This window comes from Camelina sativa, chromosome 1 (genome assembly GCF_000633955.1).
Source record: "Camelina sativa cultivar DH55 chromosome 1, Cs, whole genome shotgun sequence".
Classification (NCBI taxonomy): Eukaryota; Viridiplantae; Streptophyta; class Magnoliopsida; order Brassicales; family Brassicaceae; genus Camelina; species Camelina sativa.
The window spans coordinates 20,470,882-20,491,759 of NC_025685.1; the positions used below are offsets into that span (position 1 = coordinate 20,470,882).

The following is a 20,878-nucleotide window of genomic DNA, read 5'->3' on the forward strand; positions in this document are numbered from 1 at the left end:
CCATGTAGTTTTTTGATATGGAGTTATGAGTTCTTAATCCGTGAACCACTTCGTGTGCTATCAGGATGTTATCCGATATAAGTCTGTCCTCCACAAATGCTGACTGATTAGGAGAAACCAAACCTTCAAGCGAGGCTGCAGTCTTGATACTAAGATCTTGGATATGATTTTATACATCACTGAGATGTATATAACTTACAACTTGATTTTGAGTATAAAAATAGAAATTACTTCAATTAAATTAATAGAAGTTATAAAAGTCTCTAATGAATTATCATAGAGAAATTAATAAAGTTACATATGCTTAATTATCGACCTAAAAAAACACACATAGCTTCACTGGAAAAACATAACTAGATATAACAAAAAATAAAATCAAAAAGGTCATACTGTTTGAGACCTCACGGTTACAATCATTAAATCTATCTATCATTATGAGCAAGACTATTGAGACAGATTTTTTTGACTCTCAACATGATCCACAATATATGTGAAAAAAATAACTAAATATAACTCCGATCCTAGAACCCATAGGATTGCCAATGTCACCGAACTCCCTTTGTTTTGTCCATAAAAGTCAGGGCTGCTTGCTTGTCTGTGGCTGATCGGACTCATTGATGGTGAGTTGCTGCAACATGTTTAGGTCAATTTGATAGCCATCGTTATGCATCACATCACCTATTGCCATCTTTAGCCGCTGGACTTCTACACTCAGTTGTTCGTTCGATGCTAATACTTCCGTCAGCTGTTGTGCTTCCACACTCAATTGTTCGTTCAACGTTGTCGTCGCCTTTGGACTTTTGATTTCTGCATGCAACCGAATTATTTTGTTCACACATAACAACAAATATTATGTCTATGGTATAGCGGAGAGAATAATAAATGTGTCTCAGAGTTAAGGATCTAATAAAATCCTGCCTAAAGCATGAAAATCTTAAATGTGCTTTTATGCATGAAAATATCAAATATGATTTAAAATTACTACACGACTGAGGTCATAAACAAAGATTACCCAGTTACAAGCGTTGATGTTCGAAAAATTTAACCTTACTATAGATTTCAAAACAAAAAACTTGCTTAAGTATTACTGGAAATTAATTTGATGATGTGTACCGTCATGAAGTTTTGCTTGTTGCTCCAACGATTCAAGTCGAATCATGAACTCCTTCTTCTCATTAATCAGCATGTTTTTAGCATTCTGCATGCAACAACAATATAAATTCACTAAGTTCATTACATGAATAGTTTTTATACGGAGTTTAGATATGACAATTTCATAGTTGCAAATATGATGTCTCACCTCCAAAAGCATCTCTTTTTCTTGCATCAAAGTGATATCCTTCTCAAGAAAATTTACTTGGTGTTCCAAGTCAAGAAGGTACTGTGACTTCCTCTTCTTTGAACGTGCAGCTGATTCTCTGTTTGCCAAGATTCTGAAAGACCATACACATGGATAAAAATGAAACAAAAAGCTATCTCAAAACTTACCGTCTGACTTTCTTAGGATCAGATTTCGAAATCTTTTCCAATTCATCAGCAGTATACTCGTCTTTCCCAAACTTGAGGTCCAAAGTATTATGGTAGTCTCCATCAGCCGAACTAGTAGAGGAAACAACACCCGGAGAGAGAGGTAGCTCCAAGAAGTTACTGAAACAACTATCCACTGAAACACTCCTGTGGTGTCTGCTTAAAGGTTCAATGTTTTTGCCTGCTCTTCTCTTCACACCCGAAGGAGGCGATGAAGGTTTTTTGTTATCCTCCACATGAGCCGATGACGAAGAACCACGTAACAACGGTGGAGAAAGGTTCATCGATCTAAGTGGCTGATGATGTAATGACGACGGAGAAGGGCTCAAAGGAGGCAAGGAGGAGTCGACAGCCGACTGCTGAGTTCTCGACTGTGGTTCGGAAAGAGCGATACTGTCGCGTCCATTCATCGCTGAGGATTAAAGAGTACTTCTTACCTTAATTAGCTTCAACAATGAACTAAGAAAGTTGAACAAAATGGTTTTTTTTTTCTTTTTCTTTGATAGTTAGAGGACAAAATCCTCCATTTATACTGGTTAAGAGGAGTCTCATGTTTCAGGAATTGATTTTGTCAGTAAATTAACTTATAATTTTTTAAGTCAAAACACTTAAATGAACTTTGTGTTTTTAGGTAATATAATGAAAATTTATTAAGTTAGGATCATTAAATTTTAAGGTTGACTCAATCTTAATTAATTTTATTTATTTTAGCAAGTTGTTTACTTTTGCTAATGACTAGTGTTGGTACATTGTTTACTTTTTTTTTTACTAGTGAATAGCTATTTTGAAAATTTACTTATTTTTCTATTAGGTTATTTTGGCAAGTTATTCACCTTTTTCTAATTCAATATGATATTATTAAAAGGGTTGACAATTTATTTTCTGACTTTGGAAAGAGTTATAGATCGTTAGCCATATTTTTAACTTTAAATACTGTGTAATTTCAAAAAGATACTTTATTATTAGTAATTACATCACTATGGAGAGAGTTATTTAGAGGGAGTTTTTGCAAAAAAAAAATTCTTTAACTTGCCAGTTATTGCAATTTTATGCTTCATCTCCAAAAATTGCATATCAGTCATACAAAATTATAAATAATATAAATTAAATTAAATCGCATCATAATATATTTTATTTGCAAGTGATATAAAAACACATTACAATTTGATATAATGAGATTTACATTTAAGTATTGAAATTTGAATTTATCTAGCATATATTTATTTTAATTTTTATTGCATTGTAATGTGTTTTATATGTACGTGGAAAAAAACTTGGAAAATAATTAATTAAAAAAAAACTGATTGCTTTAAGAATGTTGATATATATTTTTACTTAAATTTAGTATTGTATATAGTAAAATTACCACTTATTAGATTGCAACGTATCGAATAAATATATTGAAAATAATATTAATTCTCCAATTTATAAAATTACAATTTTGAGATTGCAATATATGGGATAAATATATTAATACGAAAATATGATTACATAACTTTAAAAAAAACAACTAGCTAAGCATCATTTTCTTATGTTATTTACATCCATTTATAAGGTTATCTACTACTCTACCACTAAAAATGTGTTTTTACATTGGTTAACTGTTCATGCAAGATCCACGAGACTCACACCCCCTGTTTTAGAAATCGCTAGGCGCTAGTCGGGCGGTCGGGGTGGGCCTAGCGCCTAGCGAGAAAATCACATATGAAGAGTGTCGATCGACACTACATGAGCATCGGTCGACACCCATGCAAGTCGAGACAAGTCTTCAAATTTGGAAGTTTTACAAAGTTGCCTGAAGTTTTCCATATTTGCATCATTAGTCTCTGGACGCGTTTTAGGACATATATATATATATATATATAGTTTTTGGGTTTTAGAAAACCCTTAAGTTTTATTCTAGCAGGTTTTATTTTCTGCAACCCGATTTTGAGAGCTTTTGGGAGAGAGAGATCTGAACTAATTTGAGAGAAGAATTCATAAACTCCCTCTTTACTCTTTTAATCTCAATTGCTTAATATACAAAAAATTGTTTTGTTCTTCATTAAATATGTCTGAGTAGTTTGCTTGTTCTTCATATTAATCCTTGATTGGCCGTCTAGAATTAATAACCTAGGAAAATAAATTGATATGAGAATATAATTGATTTTCCTGATCAAACTTTTTGATGAGCAAAATTACTTCTTGCAAAGAGATTTGATTTAGTGATTTTGTGAACAATCTAAACCTGTTTTTAAAGCTGATTTTTAACCTAAAATTTTACAAAGAGATTTGGATTTTCTGGTTTTAAATTTAGATAATATTTGCAGTGAGAATTGATTTATTTTACAAAAGTGTTTAGAGTTCTAGATCTGATCTAAATTGCTTGAATCCTATTTAATTATTGATTTAATATTCCATAATTTCTTGAAAAATTGCCTAGGCCTAGCTTTTTGATCATCTGAATTTACACAGCTTTTATTTAATATTTTGCATTGTTTATTTTAATTCAAATTATTCTGTTTAGCGTAATTATAAAACTCTATATTTTATTGTGTAGTCTTGAGTTTTTGTGGAATTCGACCCCTAAGTATTGCAGTGACCTCTTAATTTGAGAGAGTGGCTCTAGGGTTTAAATTTGAGCATATCAACGTGTGAAAATCTTGTCGAGAAAATTTGCACATGTCGCAATCATGTTAATGGCTAAATTTGAAATGCAGCTGAAATGACCGACCCATTTTTTAAATATAATAATAAACTAGTGATCTCATACTCACTAACCACCAAAAGACATTCAAACCAAACAGCGAAATATCCAAACATTAAACCAATGAATTAAATAACCAATGAAGAATTCAATAACATCTAACGAACAATACCAATAACATAAACTAAATCATAGAAAAATGAATCAACAACCTAAACAACCGTTCTAGAATCAATACATTCCATTCTAGCAACCTAACAGTAACAGCAACATAAACATTCTCCGCTTCATCACCTTGATTCCACAATTACACTTTGCCTTTACCTGCACCACAAACACAATTTGAGATGCATGAGTATTGTCATAAACACTCAGTGAGGCAATCCTCCCATCTACTAGGCTATACACACAAGCAACTGAGAATCCGATATCAAACAAGCAACAAACAAACACAAACAAACCAGGAAACAAGTATCAGCCGCTTGCTGAAAGGGTTGGTGTCGATTGAGACCCTCTTGGTCTCGATCGATACTGACTCTTGGTGTCGACCGACAGTACCTCTCAGTCTCAATCGATACCGCTCCTTGGTATCGACCGACACCACCTCTTGGTGTCTACTGACACCCTTCCTCGACCCGGAAACCTTAGGACCAACACTCTCCAAGTCTCCGCGTTGTCAACTTCTTGGTGTCGACCGACGCCCACCTGGTGTTGATTGACACCAACTTTGCAAACACGTTCTGCCGAGTTTGTAATAAAATATTTCTTGGAAGGAATTTGCTTTTATATATTTAAAGTTTCCTAATTAGTGTGATGGAAGCGGTTGCTGAGGGTGATTCTAGGGTTCTACGTGATCATGATGCTATGATGATGGATGTCGGAGAAAAAGGTCGTCCACCGCGTGATCCTCCGGATGGGCAGGGGTCGTGGGTGAGTAAAGTGACGGGGAGTGGGTCTGGTGGTATTTTGACTCCGAAGGCGGTGTTGGATGATGATTTTCTAACAGAGAGGGTATAGTTGGAGTTCCCGAATGGGGAGGATGGGGAGCCTGTGATAACGATCGGGGAAGAGGCGTTAACTGCTAAGAATGGTTTGTGGAAGCAGTGTATAATTGTCAAGGTGTTTGGACGGCACATGGCGGTTGTTGTATAATTGTGGAAGTAGTGTATAATTTTCAAGGTGTTTAGTAGTTACTTATTAACGTAGACTTGGTCGCCTGATTTTGATCTCTTGAGGGATGAGATTAGTAAAAACCAATGTGGGTTAGATTGTCTAATCTCCCAGTTAACCTCTATTATAGGTCAATCTTGAGGAGCATTGTTAAAGGTCTGGTGAATCCTGTGAAGGTGGATCTTATGACACTTAATTATGAGAGTGCTTGATTTGCTCGAGTTTGTGTGGAGGTCAACTTGAAGAGACCGTTAAAAGGATCAGTGCTGATTAATGGTGAGAGATATTATGTCTCCTATGAGAGTTTAGTTAACATCTTTCAAGGTTGCAAGGTGTATGGACATTCAGTACATGCTTGTCCTCAGGGAGTCCGCGCTCCAGTGGTTACCACACCAGTGTTAGTGAACCTATGGAGGTTGGTGGGGACCAGCCTGCTGGTGATGGGTTTACAGTGGTACGGAGAGCGGGTAGGAAATCATCATTGGGGATAGGGAAGGCAAGTCCGGTAGCCGTCGGTGCTGGACGTGTCCAAGAAAGGAATCTTAGTGAGATCCCGGTCAATAAAGTCTTTCAGAATCTTGTCGTATCTAACATATTTGGAAGATTGGATGGAAATGGGATTGTCCCTGCATATAAGGAAGTTGTGGCTATGAGGGAGGAAAATAAGGAAAATGAGACGATGTCAAATATTTCCCGTGAAGGTAGGAGTGTTGAGCAAGGAAAAGAGGCATTAATTGGAGGAGGTTTACGGGAGACTGAAGGAGGGTTTAAAGGAGTTTTTAAAGAGCAACGGGCTACTACTTCTAAGCCTGGTGGGAAGAATGGGCCAAAGGTAAATGGGCCTTGGCTGAAAAAAATTAATGTGAGGCCTGTGAGGGGGTTGGGTTTAGGTCCACTTCGTGACAACTGGGAATTGTCGGCTTCTGGTAAATGTCTGCTGGTGGAATCAGCTTTTGTTGGCTGGCAAGGAAAGGTATCCATGGCTAGTACGGTGGCCAAGGGAGTGACGGCGGAACTGCAGAGTGGTTGGGATGATAGCGTTGATACAGGTCAGTCAAATCATTTTGTGACTTCAACGAATCACGAGCTTGGCATGTTGGTTCCGCCGGATGGAGAGGTGGCGGATGTCGGAATGATAACAAGATTTTCACCCATGGTATCAATTCCCTATGTAGTTGTAGTACAAAGGGTTATCAATCCAAATGGTTGTTATGCTAGCAGATAAGATGCGATCAGAAACAAGCAAGTCAAGCCAAGCAATAAATGGGTTTGATCTAACAATCCTAAAATAAATAAAAGAAAGCAAATAAATAAGAACCACATGACCTAAGCACTCGATGCTAGCATTCGAGTACAAGATCAGGTGGGGTGGTCGAGTAAGCTCGAAGGTATACTCGAAGCATGTGATCGTGTACCTGTTTGGGTAGGGGACAGAGTTATGAACAAAATGTAAACAATCTAAATATGAAAGCTCCTAAGGATGGGGTAATCGACTCCTAAGTGTTCCCGACCAATCGGGATGTCCTACATTCCTCAAGCAAATATTCCCTAGATAATGAATCTCTAAAATCTTGTTAAAACACTCTCAATATAGAAACAATCAACCTTAATCACTCCCCTACCCAACTCTCGTTGGAGAAACATGACCAAGCAGGCAGTACAAACCAATTCATTACTGTCAATGAACATCTTATTTATCTAATCTCTTAGGCTAAGTGAGTGAATCTCTAGGATTGATTGATTCAAGCATTTCATCTACACCTCTCGATGGTAAAAAACCCAAGATCTAATACAAACCTCTCGGTCTGTTGATAGCATTAAGAACACCAATCTAGAAGAGAATTTATAAAACATAAACAACCAAGCTAAGACATCCTAACCGATCAAGAAAACAAAATCGTCTATCCCATCCCTAGAAACCTTACTTCACTACTCAGATCTCATTGCAGAAAACATAAAAGCATAGATAAACAAAAATTGCATTGTATTAAATATAGAAGTAGAGTAGAAGAGTATAAAATCGAAAATGTAAAAAGAAATGAAATTAAATCCTAACAAAGTAGAGAAAGTTTTTGAGTCGCTCAAGATCTCTCTCAGAAGCTCTCTCTCTCTCTCTGTTTTGAGGGTCTGCGGCGTGCTAGGGCGAGAGGAAGAAAAGGGGGGGGGTTATATATGGAAACCTATTAACCCTAGCTTCCCAGTCCTGCCTGAGGGTCTGCTCGATGGGTTGCACAAGGATAAGCTCGGGTTGCTCTTCGGGTAGGTCCTCGGATTGTTCTTTCTGTTCTTAGATTCTCTTTGATCGGGTTGGTGTTCTGACTGTTCTTCCTGCTCCATAGCTCCTTCGGGTACATGCTCGGATTTGACCTTCTTTCTCCCCATTTTCGACTCTTAAGCACCTGTTTTCATCCAAAATATGCAAATGCAAGAATGCAACCCCCTAAATGGCCTAAATGTGGATTCATACAGTAAATGACCAAAAATGCTCAGGTTAGGGTAAAAACAATGCAAAATATGGAAAAAAAGGGATGCTTAAAACATGTAAATTATAGAATTATCAGACCCCCAAACTTAAATCTTGCTAGTCCTCTAGCAAGGAAGTAGGAGGAAGAGGTTAAAAATGGGACTCATAACCTTTTGAGCTAAACAAAGGATTCAAGCTTTAGTCCTTAAAGATAGTTTAATGGTGCTAAGATCAATCAACATACTTACAATATATTTTTCTATGCTTATCACCATACATCGATCTAGTTCATCTTCCAACTAAAAGTAAAGACTTGCAATTCCAAAGAGCATCTCTTTTACATTCATTAAAGTGTTTGGCGAATTCTTGCAAATGGAAGGTGAATCAAGCTCAATTGGTTTCAAGGGTAAGGCTTTTGGTAGGGTGGTTTTTAAACAATTTCTTTGGGTGGCTTACTCTCAAAAGAAGGAATGCTAGACAATTATGAAAACTATCGAAGATTGAGAACAATTAGGGCATACAAAGCTTAGCTCTTGATAATCTACCCTTTTTCTCATTCACTCTTTTTTTTTTTTTTTTTTTTTTNTTTATCAAACTCTCTAGAATAAAACTACCCAGATCCTTGATTTTAACTCTTTTTTTATATAATCCATCAGGTCTAATCTTTAGATATCTAGCTCTCTCTTTTTTTTTTTTTTTTTTTTTTTTTTTTTNTCTCTCTTTGCTAAACTCCTAATAATATTCCTATATTGTTTATTTTTTCTAGGAGCCTATAACAAAATCTTTTTTTTTAGAGACTTAGAGCTACTTGAATCGAACCTTAGGGATATCCTTCTTTAATTTCTGTTTTATTCCTCAACCCAACCCCAAATACTCATGCTAACCACCTATCTTTCAAAACCGATCCTAATAGCTAAATCATGAGCCAGTTCTTTATCGTTCTCAATACTCTCAAGGTTTCACAACCTATAGCACAATGAAAAGGCCTCACTCAACAATTTAATACAAGGTTTGAAAGAAAGGTTTGGGTACAAGGGTAGGGAAAGACGAATCGGGTTAAACGAAAAGATTGGTAAAAATGGTGTGTTAACCCGATTTTAGAGTTACCATGAGCAAGTATTCAAATTCTATAAGCAAGACAATTTAATTTCAGGTTAAGTCCAATAATATAGAGATGGTTCAATGTTCAACCAAGTGGAGGAAGCTTTCAAAAGATGCAAGGATTTAAACAAAGATTTTTTCATTTTTTTCCAAAGATTGATCTAGCAACAATGAAATGTGATTAATGGTTATAGCTTCAATCCTAAGGTTTGGCTTTAAACAAGGTAGTTTTAATCACTGTACCCTAAAATGCATATGCAACAATCCTATATGAAGCAATCTAGACTCAATCCTAATATGAAAATGCAACTACATGAACACTCTTTTTTTTTTAATTTTTTTTTTGTTAATTTTTTTTTCCAAATTTTTAGGGTTTTTTAATGCAAATAAATGCAGACTCAAATCAATGAAACTAGCATGCAAAAATGTGAAATAAGAAAATAAAACAAAATGTTATATACATTCTAGGACTCTCCCCCAAACTTAAATTACATAGTCCCTGTGTAAATAAAAGTCTGAAAAAGAATCCAAGAATCACACAAAATGAAATAAAACTAAATGCAATGTTATTTACAAAGGTGGATGAATGTGGTACCTCATGGGTTGGTGAAGAAGGAGGTTGTTACGGCTTCAGCAGGTGCTGGGATTCGCTCATCAGGGAGCTCGGTTATGCGCACGGAAGACCTGCTCGGACCAGCATCCGAGGGGTTGATCGGGTAAGAGGTCGCGTAGCTCATCGGGTAGGGCATCGGGTAGTACGATGGGTATGGTGGAAGAGGTCCCGAATGGTCATCGGTATAGTTGCTTGCAGGGTGCATTGAGTAGGGCATCTGATAAGGCATTTGGTAGGGCATAGGGAAAGTACCTGAGGGGTCACCCGGATGTGTGCCCGATGGTGGCATCGGATAGGGCATCGTGTACGCCATGGGGTTAGGCGTCGGGTAGGCATCCGAGTGGCTTCTCCGCGATCTATCTGGTCTGGTGACATCCTCCTCTGCTTGGGGCTCGTAGGAGGATGCCCTGTGGGGCTCTGGAGGTGCTAATCCTCGTATTCCTCCTAATGGTCCACTCCTCCCCATCCATGTGGGTGCATAAGCCGAAGTGGGAGCTGAGGTACAGCTTGCCTTATCTTGCAGATCCTTGATCTGTGCTCTCATTACCTTCACTGAGCCATTGAGGTCTTTTACCTTCCTTGCCAAAAACTTGTTCATTCTCTTCAACCACCCGATCCTCTTGTGAGCGTCTCTCACCCCAACAGGTTGCTTTTGAGAGCACACATACTCCTCAAAATCGTAGTCATCCAAGTTGTCTCCCTTTCCTTGCCCAGCTGGCTCTCTCTCTTCTGCCTCGGATTCCTCTTCCGGGTTGTACAGCTCCTCCAAAGGTGGTGTGAATTCTATATTATCCCCTAACCAGATTTTGGTGCACACGACGTTGGGCAGGATCATTTATGTGGCTCCGGCAGCTGGGTGGACAAACTTGAAGAGCAGCATGTCGTTTGGATTTTAATAAGCCAGGAACCTTGCCAACGTGAGGTAGTCGATGTCTAGCCATCTCGGCTCATGAACTACTCCCTTCAAAGGCACATCGCAGGCCACAAAAATCGGTGTGACCAGACCTCCTATGGAGATCTCTCCAGCTCCATCTCTTCTCTCAGTTTTCATTCCCCAAGACTTCAGGTATAGGAACTGATCGAGCAGCACAAAGACCATGCTACTATCCGCAACATCTCCTACTAGCGGTGTACCACCCCTAGCATTGTCTAAGACTCCACACAAGGCAATGTCTAGCAGCTGGAGCTCATGATCGTTCACATTCTAAGTTTCCTTCCTAGCGAACAAGGTACAAGCAAGAGACTTATGAAAGTACCTCAAAACAGGGGTCCTTATTTGAGCAGATTTGGAGCTTGTAGACTTGTAGGGAAGCTTGTCTCTTATTGTCAGCCATAGGGACTTCATCTCCTCTAACTCACCTCCATGTTTTCTCCACTCCAAGCCTTGAAACCATACAACTTCTCCATCTCCTTGAATGTAAGTCGGTACTCCTTGTTGCGCACGGAGAAGGTGATGTACCCGATCCCCCCATCGGGTAGTAGGGTCGGGTGATCTTCAAAAAAGTGTAACCGCAGCTTGGAGAGGAAGTGAACCGTCTCCTCCTCATAAGCCTCGAGGTTGGCTCGCATCGTCTAGCACAGGTGGCACATGTCGAACAGGAACTCGACATCTCTAGCGATGCCCAATTGCTTCATAGATGCCCAATTGCTTCATCGTTTCTCTATGGGGATAGCGGGTACCAACAAAGTTCATCTTGCAGAGGACCTTGAAGAGCTTGGCCAGAGTCTCCACCTCTTTCTACTTCAGCCTCTGCAAAGCTTGGCGTGTGCGTTCTCTCTGCTCCTCCTCTCGGTTACGGCTCTCCTCTTTCGTGTGTTGATCTTCTTCTTCCGCTTCTCTCTCAGCCATCTTCTCAGCCCTTTCAGAAGCTGGTCTCTTCCCCCTCGTCACTACAGCTCTGCTTCTCAACCTAGAGGATTGGATCTCCTCCGGTTCTCCTCCTTCTGCATCCGAATCGACCTCCATCGGGTCAGTAACGGTTTGCTCGGACGTAGACAGGTCCCTACGTTGAGGAGATCGGCGGATTGCAACAGCTACTGGGTCGGGAAAGAGAACACGGGTCTCTACACGATCGGTTGCTCGTGCACCTTCTCGGGTGGCAGATCGGATTAAGCATCAGGTTGGGGATGCGAAACGTCCAGCCAACGGTTGAGAATGTGGAACGTCTCCCCTTCCTTGTGAATCGCGAGTTTCAGCGGTCTCACCTCCGGTTCTAGCAGTGGTGGAGGTTGATCTGCTCCCCTTCTTTTGGTAAGTCTTCACCTTTGGAGCCATTGTGGAATCCTTGAAAAGAAAGAAAAGCTAGACTCAAGATCAATAGGGTTAGTTCCCGAAAATCTTAGAACACTCGAGTTTGAGAGATAGAAGAAGTAAAAAGGAAGAAGTTTAAAAGTTTTTAGCACTTACCGGTTTTATCTTGGGGAAGAGAGAGTCCTCTTTAAATAGATGATAACATCATTATTTTACCCATTTTAGCTATAGTTTTAGTATGCATTTAGGAAGATTTTGATATGATTTCGATGCTTTAATGTCTATTATCAATTATTTTAGGTTTCAAGAAGGTTTTACAGGTTTTATAGCAAAAAGGACCAAAAGATAAGGAACATACGTTTTAGGAAAGATTCAGAGCTTTACAGTACGGGCCACTTTTTAAGACCTTCAAAAACTCAAAATATATCATGCTTGGTGTCTATGGAAATATGGAAGAGTCATATTTCTCCTTGAAGTGTAATCAAGTCAATCCATTCATTCATCCGGAAGTTATGCCCGATTTACCGAGACGTGTTATAAACCGACGTGAAGAGAAGCAACCAGCCGATGGGCTTTATTTCAAGGCCTGACCAGCGACCATCACCAAGGCCCAGTCCAAGCCTCCTCCACGGTCCAAAAGCCTCTCACGCCGTCCCTTGTCCTGCACTTAAGAAGAGAAGACATTTCTACCCTTACAAAACCCTAACCCTAAACAAAATCCTATAAATACTCTTAAGACCTAGGGTTTTGGGGTGTGCTTCCTTTGTGCCTCTAAGTTCCTCATCCACGCCACGAGCAGCCGACCTAGAGACGACCAGAGACTCCTCTACCGCCGTCGAAGCGCGTCCTCTCTCACCTCCTCTTAGAAGCCATCGCTGAATACACCAAATCTCTACTCTTCCTTATTTCTTTCATACTTACATTAATTTTGGGATCAAGTTACTTTCATGACAAATAAAGAAGTTTCCTTTGAACCCCTTTTGTTATTTGATTCGTTTTTGATGTTATTCTTAAGAAAATCAATGTCGTTTCTTTGCATCATGAGCGAGTAGTTTACTTTGTTGGGTTTTATGGGGTGATTCAAGGGGAATTCATGGTTCGCTTCAATTAGGTTGTTAGATCTTATTTTCGGTTTTATTATAGAGTTCTTTTGGGACATCTTTATCTTAATGCTTATGCTTGGATTGATCACCAAGTACTGATCTAGAGAACGGGAGTGCTAACCGCGTTACCCTACTTCTCCGAACTAGTGTTATACCAAAACCTTGCCTGTAACCTGCGTGAGTTGAGTTACGAAGTTTGGTGAATGTATCGAACTTGTTTAACTAGCTGGTTGGCATGCGTCGTTGCCTGCGAAAGTTGAGTAACGGAGTGTGAAGACTTTAGACTTTCATTCTATGAGAATAGTTTGTTTGTTCATTAGTGTTTCGTAGTTGAGAACCTAGACCAAAAATTAGTATTTAGTTGTTAGATCTTACACTTAATATTGCTTAGAACCATGAAAACCATGAGATGACTCCCAACGCCTTAGTCTTATAGTTTTAAACCGTTTTATTTATTTGCAATAGTTATTAGGAAAACCAAAACCCCAATCTCCTATTTAGTCTTAGCCATAGTTTCTTCTCTTTTAATTCAATTTGTGTTTGCTATTACTCTCTGTGGGATCGATCCTAAAATACTACACCGATTAACTGTGCACTTTCAGTTGTTGTGTAGTCTTTTCAGGTAAAAGATTTGGAGTGAAATTCTACACACATGAAAGCTTTTTGGTGCCGTTGACGGGAAGTAACTAGCTGCCCACTGAATTTGATAAGAACTTTCGTCTAAGATACTTTGAATTTTTCTTTTGAATTTTTCAATTGCAACATGAGGATTAACACCTTGGAGCGCCGTTGCTATAGCAATTCCGAAGCCATTCTTAACAAGACCCTCAACCTGTGCTGCCATATGGAAAAATATGAAGAAAGAGCTAAGAAAACCGAAACCATAGTGGAAGAAATTGGTAAACGATTTGATACCTTGGGAGACACTCTAACCGAAGAGTTCACTAGTTTACTTGTCCTGCTAGTTGAGTCTAACATTGGAGCTAAGCAAGTTACCATTGAAAGGAGAATCAAGTCTCTTGAAAAGAATCTGGAGAGCTCAATCTCGTGTGTTGCTGGACACACCAAAGAAGAAAATCCGATTGATGGAGAAGAAGAAGGAAGAAAGAAGGAAATCTTTGACAAAAAAGGAAAAAATTCATGTTTCCTTTTAGGAAAGGGAAACCTTGGCTTTATAAAAACAAGAGAGAACCGTACTCCTCCTCTACAAGACCACGACTTGGAAGCTGCTCAAGCCACCGAAGAACCTCAAAAAGATTTTTTGAGAGATAAGTTACCACTTTCGATGGAGACCAAGAGTTCTATACCCGATTTGCAAGAGATCTCTCAAGAAGAATAGTTTCGATCCTTACCAAAGATTGTTTTGCTGTAACAACTCTTGAAGCCTCACCACCACAAGATCTAGAAAGTCTAGGAGAAGAAGAAGTCGCTGAAGAAGAGGAGTATGAAACCGATTATGAAGATTAGCCCATTGAAGATGATGGATCCAATTTTTCTAACCCTCAACAAGGAGAACCAGAAGCTGAGCCGATCATAGAAGAAGAAGAGGAGCACCAAACCGCCGAGTTTGGAGAGCTTCAAACAGTCTCTAGATGGGATGAACCTCCAAGATACAAGTTTAAGACTTTGATGAAAGCTATTCCGCCCCACATCTCATTCGAAGAAGCATGGAGCAAGTTTCCATTGAAGCGTTTCTTCATGGAGAGATATATTACCGAAGAACATGTGGAGGATCACTTTAGAGAGGCAAGTCTATCTCTCTATCCAAATGCACCAGCCGATACACAAAAACTATGGCGTAGAAGACGCATTAGCGAGGAAAACTTTGTGAAGTTCAACAAAGCTGTTAAAGCTTTACCCCTTGGTACGTATTTTATGAATGCTTGGTGCCAACATGATATTTCTCGTTTATTTTTGGAAAGCAGAGAATCAGTAGACGAGATTAGAGATCTGTTCCTAAAAGCCTTGGAACCTGAATATTTGCGAACACTACACAAAGTGGAGAGCCCTGGCCGATTCCTTATCACCTGTTCTATCAATGGAGTTAAATTCGAAGATGCATTATGTGATTCCGGTTCATGTATCAACATCATGTCAACCGATGCTGCTAGGAAGATAGACTTAAGACATTTACAACTCTCGGACATACGCATAGGATTCGCCAACTCCTCATTCACAATAGCCAAAGGAATGGTCCGAGACATTCATGTGCGAGTTGGAATCTGCAATGTTCCAACCGAATTTCAAGTTATCAATGCTGAGAAAGGGAGGTTTACACCACTTATACTTGGAGGAGCATTCCTAGCTACAGCTGGAGCCGTCATGGACTGGCCTAACCGAAGAATGGCTCTCACAAACATCAATGGAGACATTTTCTATGAAGCTAAACCATTCAACCCACCTACTCGCCGATGTAGAGAAGAAGATTATGCAAGAGAACCACCTGATGCCTACATTGGAGAAAGATCCAAGAGAGCTTGTCTAAGGACAACCCACTCTCCTCACCCTGCTTGAGAAAGCAAGCTAACGTCGAGCCAACGACATTAAACAAGTGCGCTACTTGGGATGCAACCCATGTCTAGTAAGTTTTTATTTTTAGGATTTATTTTCTTTTACTTTTAATATTTTTGCATTTTAGTTTCAGGTTTTCACAAAAAAAAAAACAAAAAAAAATAGAAAATAGAAAAGCCAAAAAAAAAAAAATAAGGAAGAAGAAGTCAATGGATTGGCAATGCACACTATGACTAGTGGCAAGCACCACCTACTGACCGGCCATGTTCAACCCACATACTGTGTACCATATCCTGCGTACCGCATACCGTTCCCCACCGTACCTGCTGCTTATGTCTGCGACCATTCATCTGTGTACCGCGAGACTACTCCGAACTACCACCATCCTCACCACCTACAATCACCATTCTTTCATTTAGGTATGTTTTTATTATTTTTGTTTTCTCATTTTTATTGATGGTTTTAGGCTTTTATTTCAAGGAGGATGCATTTAGAGATATATCAAACACAATTCGAATGAACTTAGCCTAGTTCATATTCGATGTCAAGCAACCAAAGGAAGTTAGAAACGGTTAGTCACCCACATTTTCATTCCACAGCCGAATTCTAAGACAATTTTTGGGCAACCATAAAATGTCTAAGATTCGACACAGCACATTCCATCAAGGTGACATTGTTCTTAAGCCCTATATTTTTCCTTATGATTTTTAATCCTCAACCCTTTCTTTTTTCCCACCGAGGACGGTGTGATTTAGGTCTGGGGGGAAGGATGTTCCATCCTATCCTAATGCTACTTTCTATATTGTTGACTTGAGACCTTTTTCCACTTTTTACATCAATAATTTTGACATTTTATCGAGTCACATTTTTTTTATTGAGTCAAACCTAGTTGGGGATTATGATCTTATTCTAATGGTTTATTTGATTTGGATTAACACTCTTATGACTCTTGATTTTGCTTGACAAAAGAACCAAAGTTTGGAAAGACTGTGAGCCGACTCAACAATCCCCCAAGTGCCTATTTGATGGATATTCAGATGATCTAACGTTGTCTCTAACTTTATAGGACCTAAACTGGACTTAATTATCAAGCCCTGGGAATTGGTATACATTGGACTAGATCTCTACATTCAAGCCACACAAGGCATTGCACTTCTTCAAAAGTATGTTCTCCTTTCTCTTCCCTTCAATACAAAAAAAAAAGAGATAAGAAAAAAAAAGAGAAAAAAGATGAGATGATTTTGATCAGTTTAGAGGGGTAGGTAAATTACCTGTGACCTCGTTATTCTACACTTGAGTCAAATGATCACACAAAGCTTAGAAGCGAGGGGTAGGTAAATTACTGATGACCCCAGTATTCGCCTACACCTTTAATTTAAAAAGAAGAAAAAGGGAGAAAGGGGAGAGGATACGAAGAAAGTCTTGGCTTGAAGGGAGTCTACAAGCCTCTGATCGATTTTCCCTTGGTAAGATTTCACTTTTTATTATTGCTTAATTTATGTAAAGAGATGACAATGGAGATTATGGAGACTCTAAAGAATTTTGGGATCAAGGAGCGTTGATGACTCTCATGGTGGATTACAAATGGAAGTTCCTAATGTCAAGGCGAAGAAGAGTACAAAGACAATATCCCCAAAGATAAGTGAATTCTCAGTATTTTCAAAACCTCTTTTCCAAAGATAAGGGCTTTCATGTCCCTCTTGTACTTGGCATCTTCCTCTCCAGTAGATCGTATATTGTGATCGTACTCCTCATTGTAATGCCCATTAGATTGAGCCAAGTTCTCCACTAGATCCCAGCCTTCATCAACATCCTTGTTGAGGAAGTTACCATTGCTTGCGGTGTCCAGCAACATCCGTATATTTGGGACCACTCCTTGGTATAGTGTACTTAGCAATGAGGCGTTGCTGAAACCATGATGAGGCATCAGGTAGTGTATCCCTTGAAACGTTCCCAAGCTTTGCTGAACGTCTCATTGCTCTTCTGAACAAAGCTGGAGATATCATTTCGTAGCCTCACAGTTCTGGAGTTGGAGAAGAATTTGGCTAAAAACGCCTTCTTGCATGCTTCCCAGGTGGTGTGGACTCCTTAGGGAGTGATTTCTCCCAGATGTGTACTTTGTCTCCCAATGAGAATGGGAAGAGCCGAAGCTTGAATCCATCTTCACTAACTCCATTTATCTTGGTTAGGCTACAAAGCCTATCAAACTCATCTAGATGATCCAACGGGTCCTCCATTGGCAATCCATGAAACTTGTTGCTTAGTATCATATGGATGAGACTACTCTTGATCTCAAAGTTATTGTTCTGGACAGCAGGTGGCACAATGCCATGTCTTTGAGTGTGAGTAGGTGGAGCATCTACTGCTCCTATGTTGGTCCTCTCTTGAGGAGCTAGTGGACCATTCTGATTATTCATCTCCTCCGCAATTATTGGTGGTTGTGGTTGATGGACTTGTGATTGACGTAGCAGCCGAGGTCTGTCGATGTTGTCGATGAAAAAACTCAAGTGTTTGCTACCCTTGGATCGTGATTGCATGCACAAGGAATTGACCAAGTGAGTACACGAGGGTCAACTCGATCCAGGTGATCGAGTGACGGGTCGCGTGGGTACTCAGATCATACCTGAAATGCAAAACAAACAAACACGAATGCAAACAAGTCAGTACCGAACCAAAATTGAAAATAGAACTTGATCTAGCAAGGACTGAAATCTTAAACGTAACAAATTTAAATTCAACCAAATGGCAACAACGCCAAATTGATAACAGGATTTTCACCCAGGGTATCAATTCCCTATGCAGTTGTAGTACAAAGGGTTATCAATCCAAATGGTTGTTATGCTAGCAGATAAGATACGATCAGAAACAAGCAAGTCAAGCCAAGCAATAAATGGGTTTGATCTAACAATCCTAAAATAAATAAAAGAAAGAAAATAAATAAGGACCACACGACCTAAGAACTCGATGCAGGCATTTGAGTACATGATCGGGTGGGGTGGTCGAGTAAGCAAGACGAGTAAGAACAGCTTGAAGGTATACTCGAATCAGGTGATCATGTACATATTCGGGTAGGGGATCGAGTTATGAATAAAATGTAAACAATCTAAATACGAAAGCTCTTAAGGATGGGGTAATCGACTCCTAAGTGTTCCCGACCAATCCGGATGTCCTACATGCCTCAAGCAAATATTTACTAGACAATGAATCTTTAAAATCTTGTTAAAACACTCTCGTGATAGAACCAATCAACCTTAATAACTCTCCTACCCAACTCTCTTGGAGAAACATGACCAAGCTGGCAATACAAACCGATTCATTACTGTCAATAAAACCCTTACTCATCTAATCTCTTAAGCAAATTGTGTAAATCTCTAGCATTGATTGATTGAGAAAGTGTTTGAGTCGCTCAAGATCTCTCTCAGAAGCTCTCGCTCTATGCTTTGAGGGTCTGCGGCGTCCTAGGGCGAGAGGAAGAAGAGGGGGTTTATATATAGAAACCCATTAACCCTAGCTTCCTAGTCCTGCCCGAGGGTCTGCTCGATGGGTTGCACGAGGATAAGCTCAGGTTGCTCTTCGGGTAGGTCCTCGGTTTGTTCTTTCTGTTCTTAGATCCTCTTCGATCGGGTTGGTGTTCGGACTGTTCTTCCTGCTCCATAGCTCCTTCGGGTACATGCTCGGATTTGACCTTGTCTCTCCCCATTTTCGGCTTTTAAGCACCTATTTTCATCCAAAATATGCAAATGCAAGAATGCAACACCCTAAATGGTCTAAATGTGGATTCTTATAGTAAATGACCTAAAAAAGCTAAGGTTAGGGTAAAAACAATGCAAAATATGGACAAAAAAGGGATGCTTAAAACATGTGAATTAAAGAGTTATCACGGAGCATAACAGATTTCCCCGGTTATTCGTGTATGGACATCTATGTTAGAGATGATGAATTGTTTGATGTGGAATTGTCGGGAGGCAAATAAACCTAGTTTTAGACGATCAATTAGGTATATTTTGAAGAAATTCAATAACGATGTTTTAGCGGTGTTTGAAACATACGACGGAGGAGATAGAGCAAAGCGTATTTGTAAGGGATTGGGGTTCGAGAATGCGTTTCGAGTGGATGCGGTGGGATAGAGCAGATGTTTCTGGTTGCTCTGGAGGAATGGGATCAGTTTATTCATGCTAAGGTGGTGAATGGGTTTGGAGATTCTTCACCTGATTGTTATGTATGCAGCTCCTTTCGTTACACAGAGGAGTGGGTTGTGGAGTCATCTGAGTGCTTGTGGAACCATTAGTTATCGGGGGTGATTTCAATACAATTGTTCGGCTTGATGAAAGAACTGGTGGAAATGGTTGACTTTCACGTGACTCTCTTGCTTTTGGTAAATGGATTAACAGGTTGTCTCTTATTGATATGGGGTTTAAGGGGAAGACGTTTACTTGGAAACGAGGAAATGTGAAGGACACTTACATTAACAAGAGGTTAGATCATGTGTTTCGTTGTGGGCATGCCAAGTTGAAATGGCAAGAGGCGGTTGTGACACATCTGCCTCTTTATCCTTGGATCATGCTCCTCTATACGTTCAGTTTACCCTTGTGGTTGCTGGAGATCCTAGTCAACCACAATTTTGCTTTGAAGCTGCAGGGCTGACTCATCCTAGCTTTAAAGACTTGGTGGATACATTTTGGAGTAGGGAGGTAGCTACTCCACATGCGTTAAATAATCTGCATACGAAGCTCCAAGTTTGGAACAAGGAAGTGTTTGGGGATGTTCAACGCCGTAAGGACAAACTTTTGAAGGCGATAAAGGATGTTCAGGATGTATTGGAAGTTGTGCAGACAAATGAGTTACTTTAGAAGAGAGATACTTGAATAAACAAGCTTGATATGGTGCTTGAGCAGGAGGAGCTCATTTGGTTTCAAAAATCTCGTGAGAAGTGGATAGCATTAGGGGACCGTAATACTACTTTTTCATACTTCGACTATCATTCGAAGGAGAAAGAATAGAATAGAGATGCAGCGGGATGATGTTGGGCCATGGATTAATGATTCATTAGAGGTAGTGAGGATGGCAGTTGCATTTTACAAGTTCCTTTATTCTATGGATGATGTTGATGAGTGTGTGGAGAAACTTGAATCTAATGGTTTTCCCTTGTTAAGTTCTGCGGAGATAACAGACATGAGGAAACCTTTTTCGAGTATGGAAGTTGAGAATGCGGTGAGAAGTATGAAGCGCTTTAAGGCTCCAGGACTAGATGGCTTTCAACCTGTGATCTATCAAGACTGTTGGGAGATTGTCAGAGCGTCTGCAACGCAGTTTATGATGCAATTTTTTGAGACCAGTCTGCTACTAAGTGGGACAAATAATGCAATGCTGACTCTTTATAGCTAAGGTGAGTAAGCATGAGACTATCACACTGTTTCGGTTAATTGGTCCAGCACACTCTAGTTTCATCTCG

The 20,878-nt window shown here is 39.6% G+C and overlaps 1 protein-coding gene across 1 annotated transcript; it reads right to left on the reverse strand.

The window, feature by feature from the left end:
- LOC104710162 (transcription factor VIP1-like) lies at positions 578-1,937 on the reverse strand. Its single transcript, XM_010426720.1, has 4 exons — positions 1,489-1,937; positions 1,301-1,433; positions 1,114-1,198; positions 578-807 (listed from the first exon to the last, which is right to left on the reverse strand). The coding sequence occupies exons 1-4, from the start codon at positions 1,935-1,937 to the stop codon at positions 578-580; spliced, it is 897 nt and encodes a 298-aa protein (XP_010425022.1).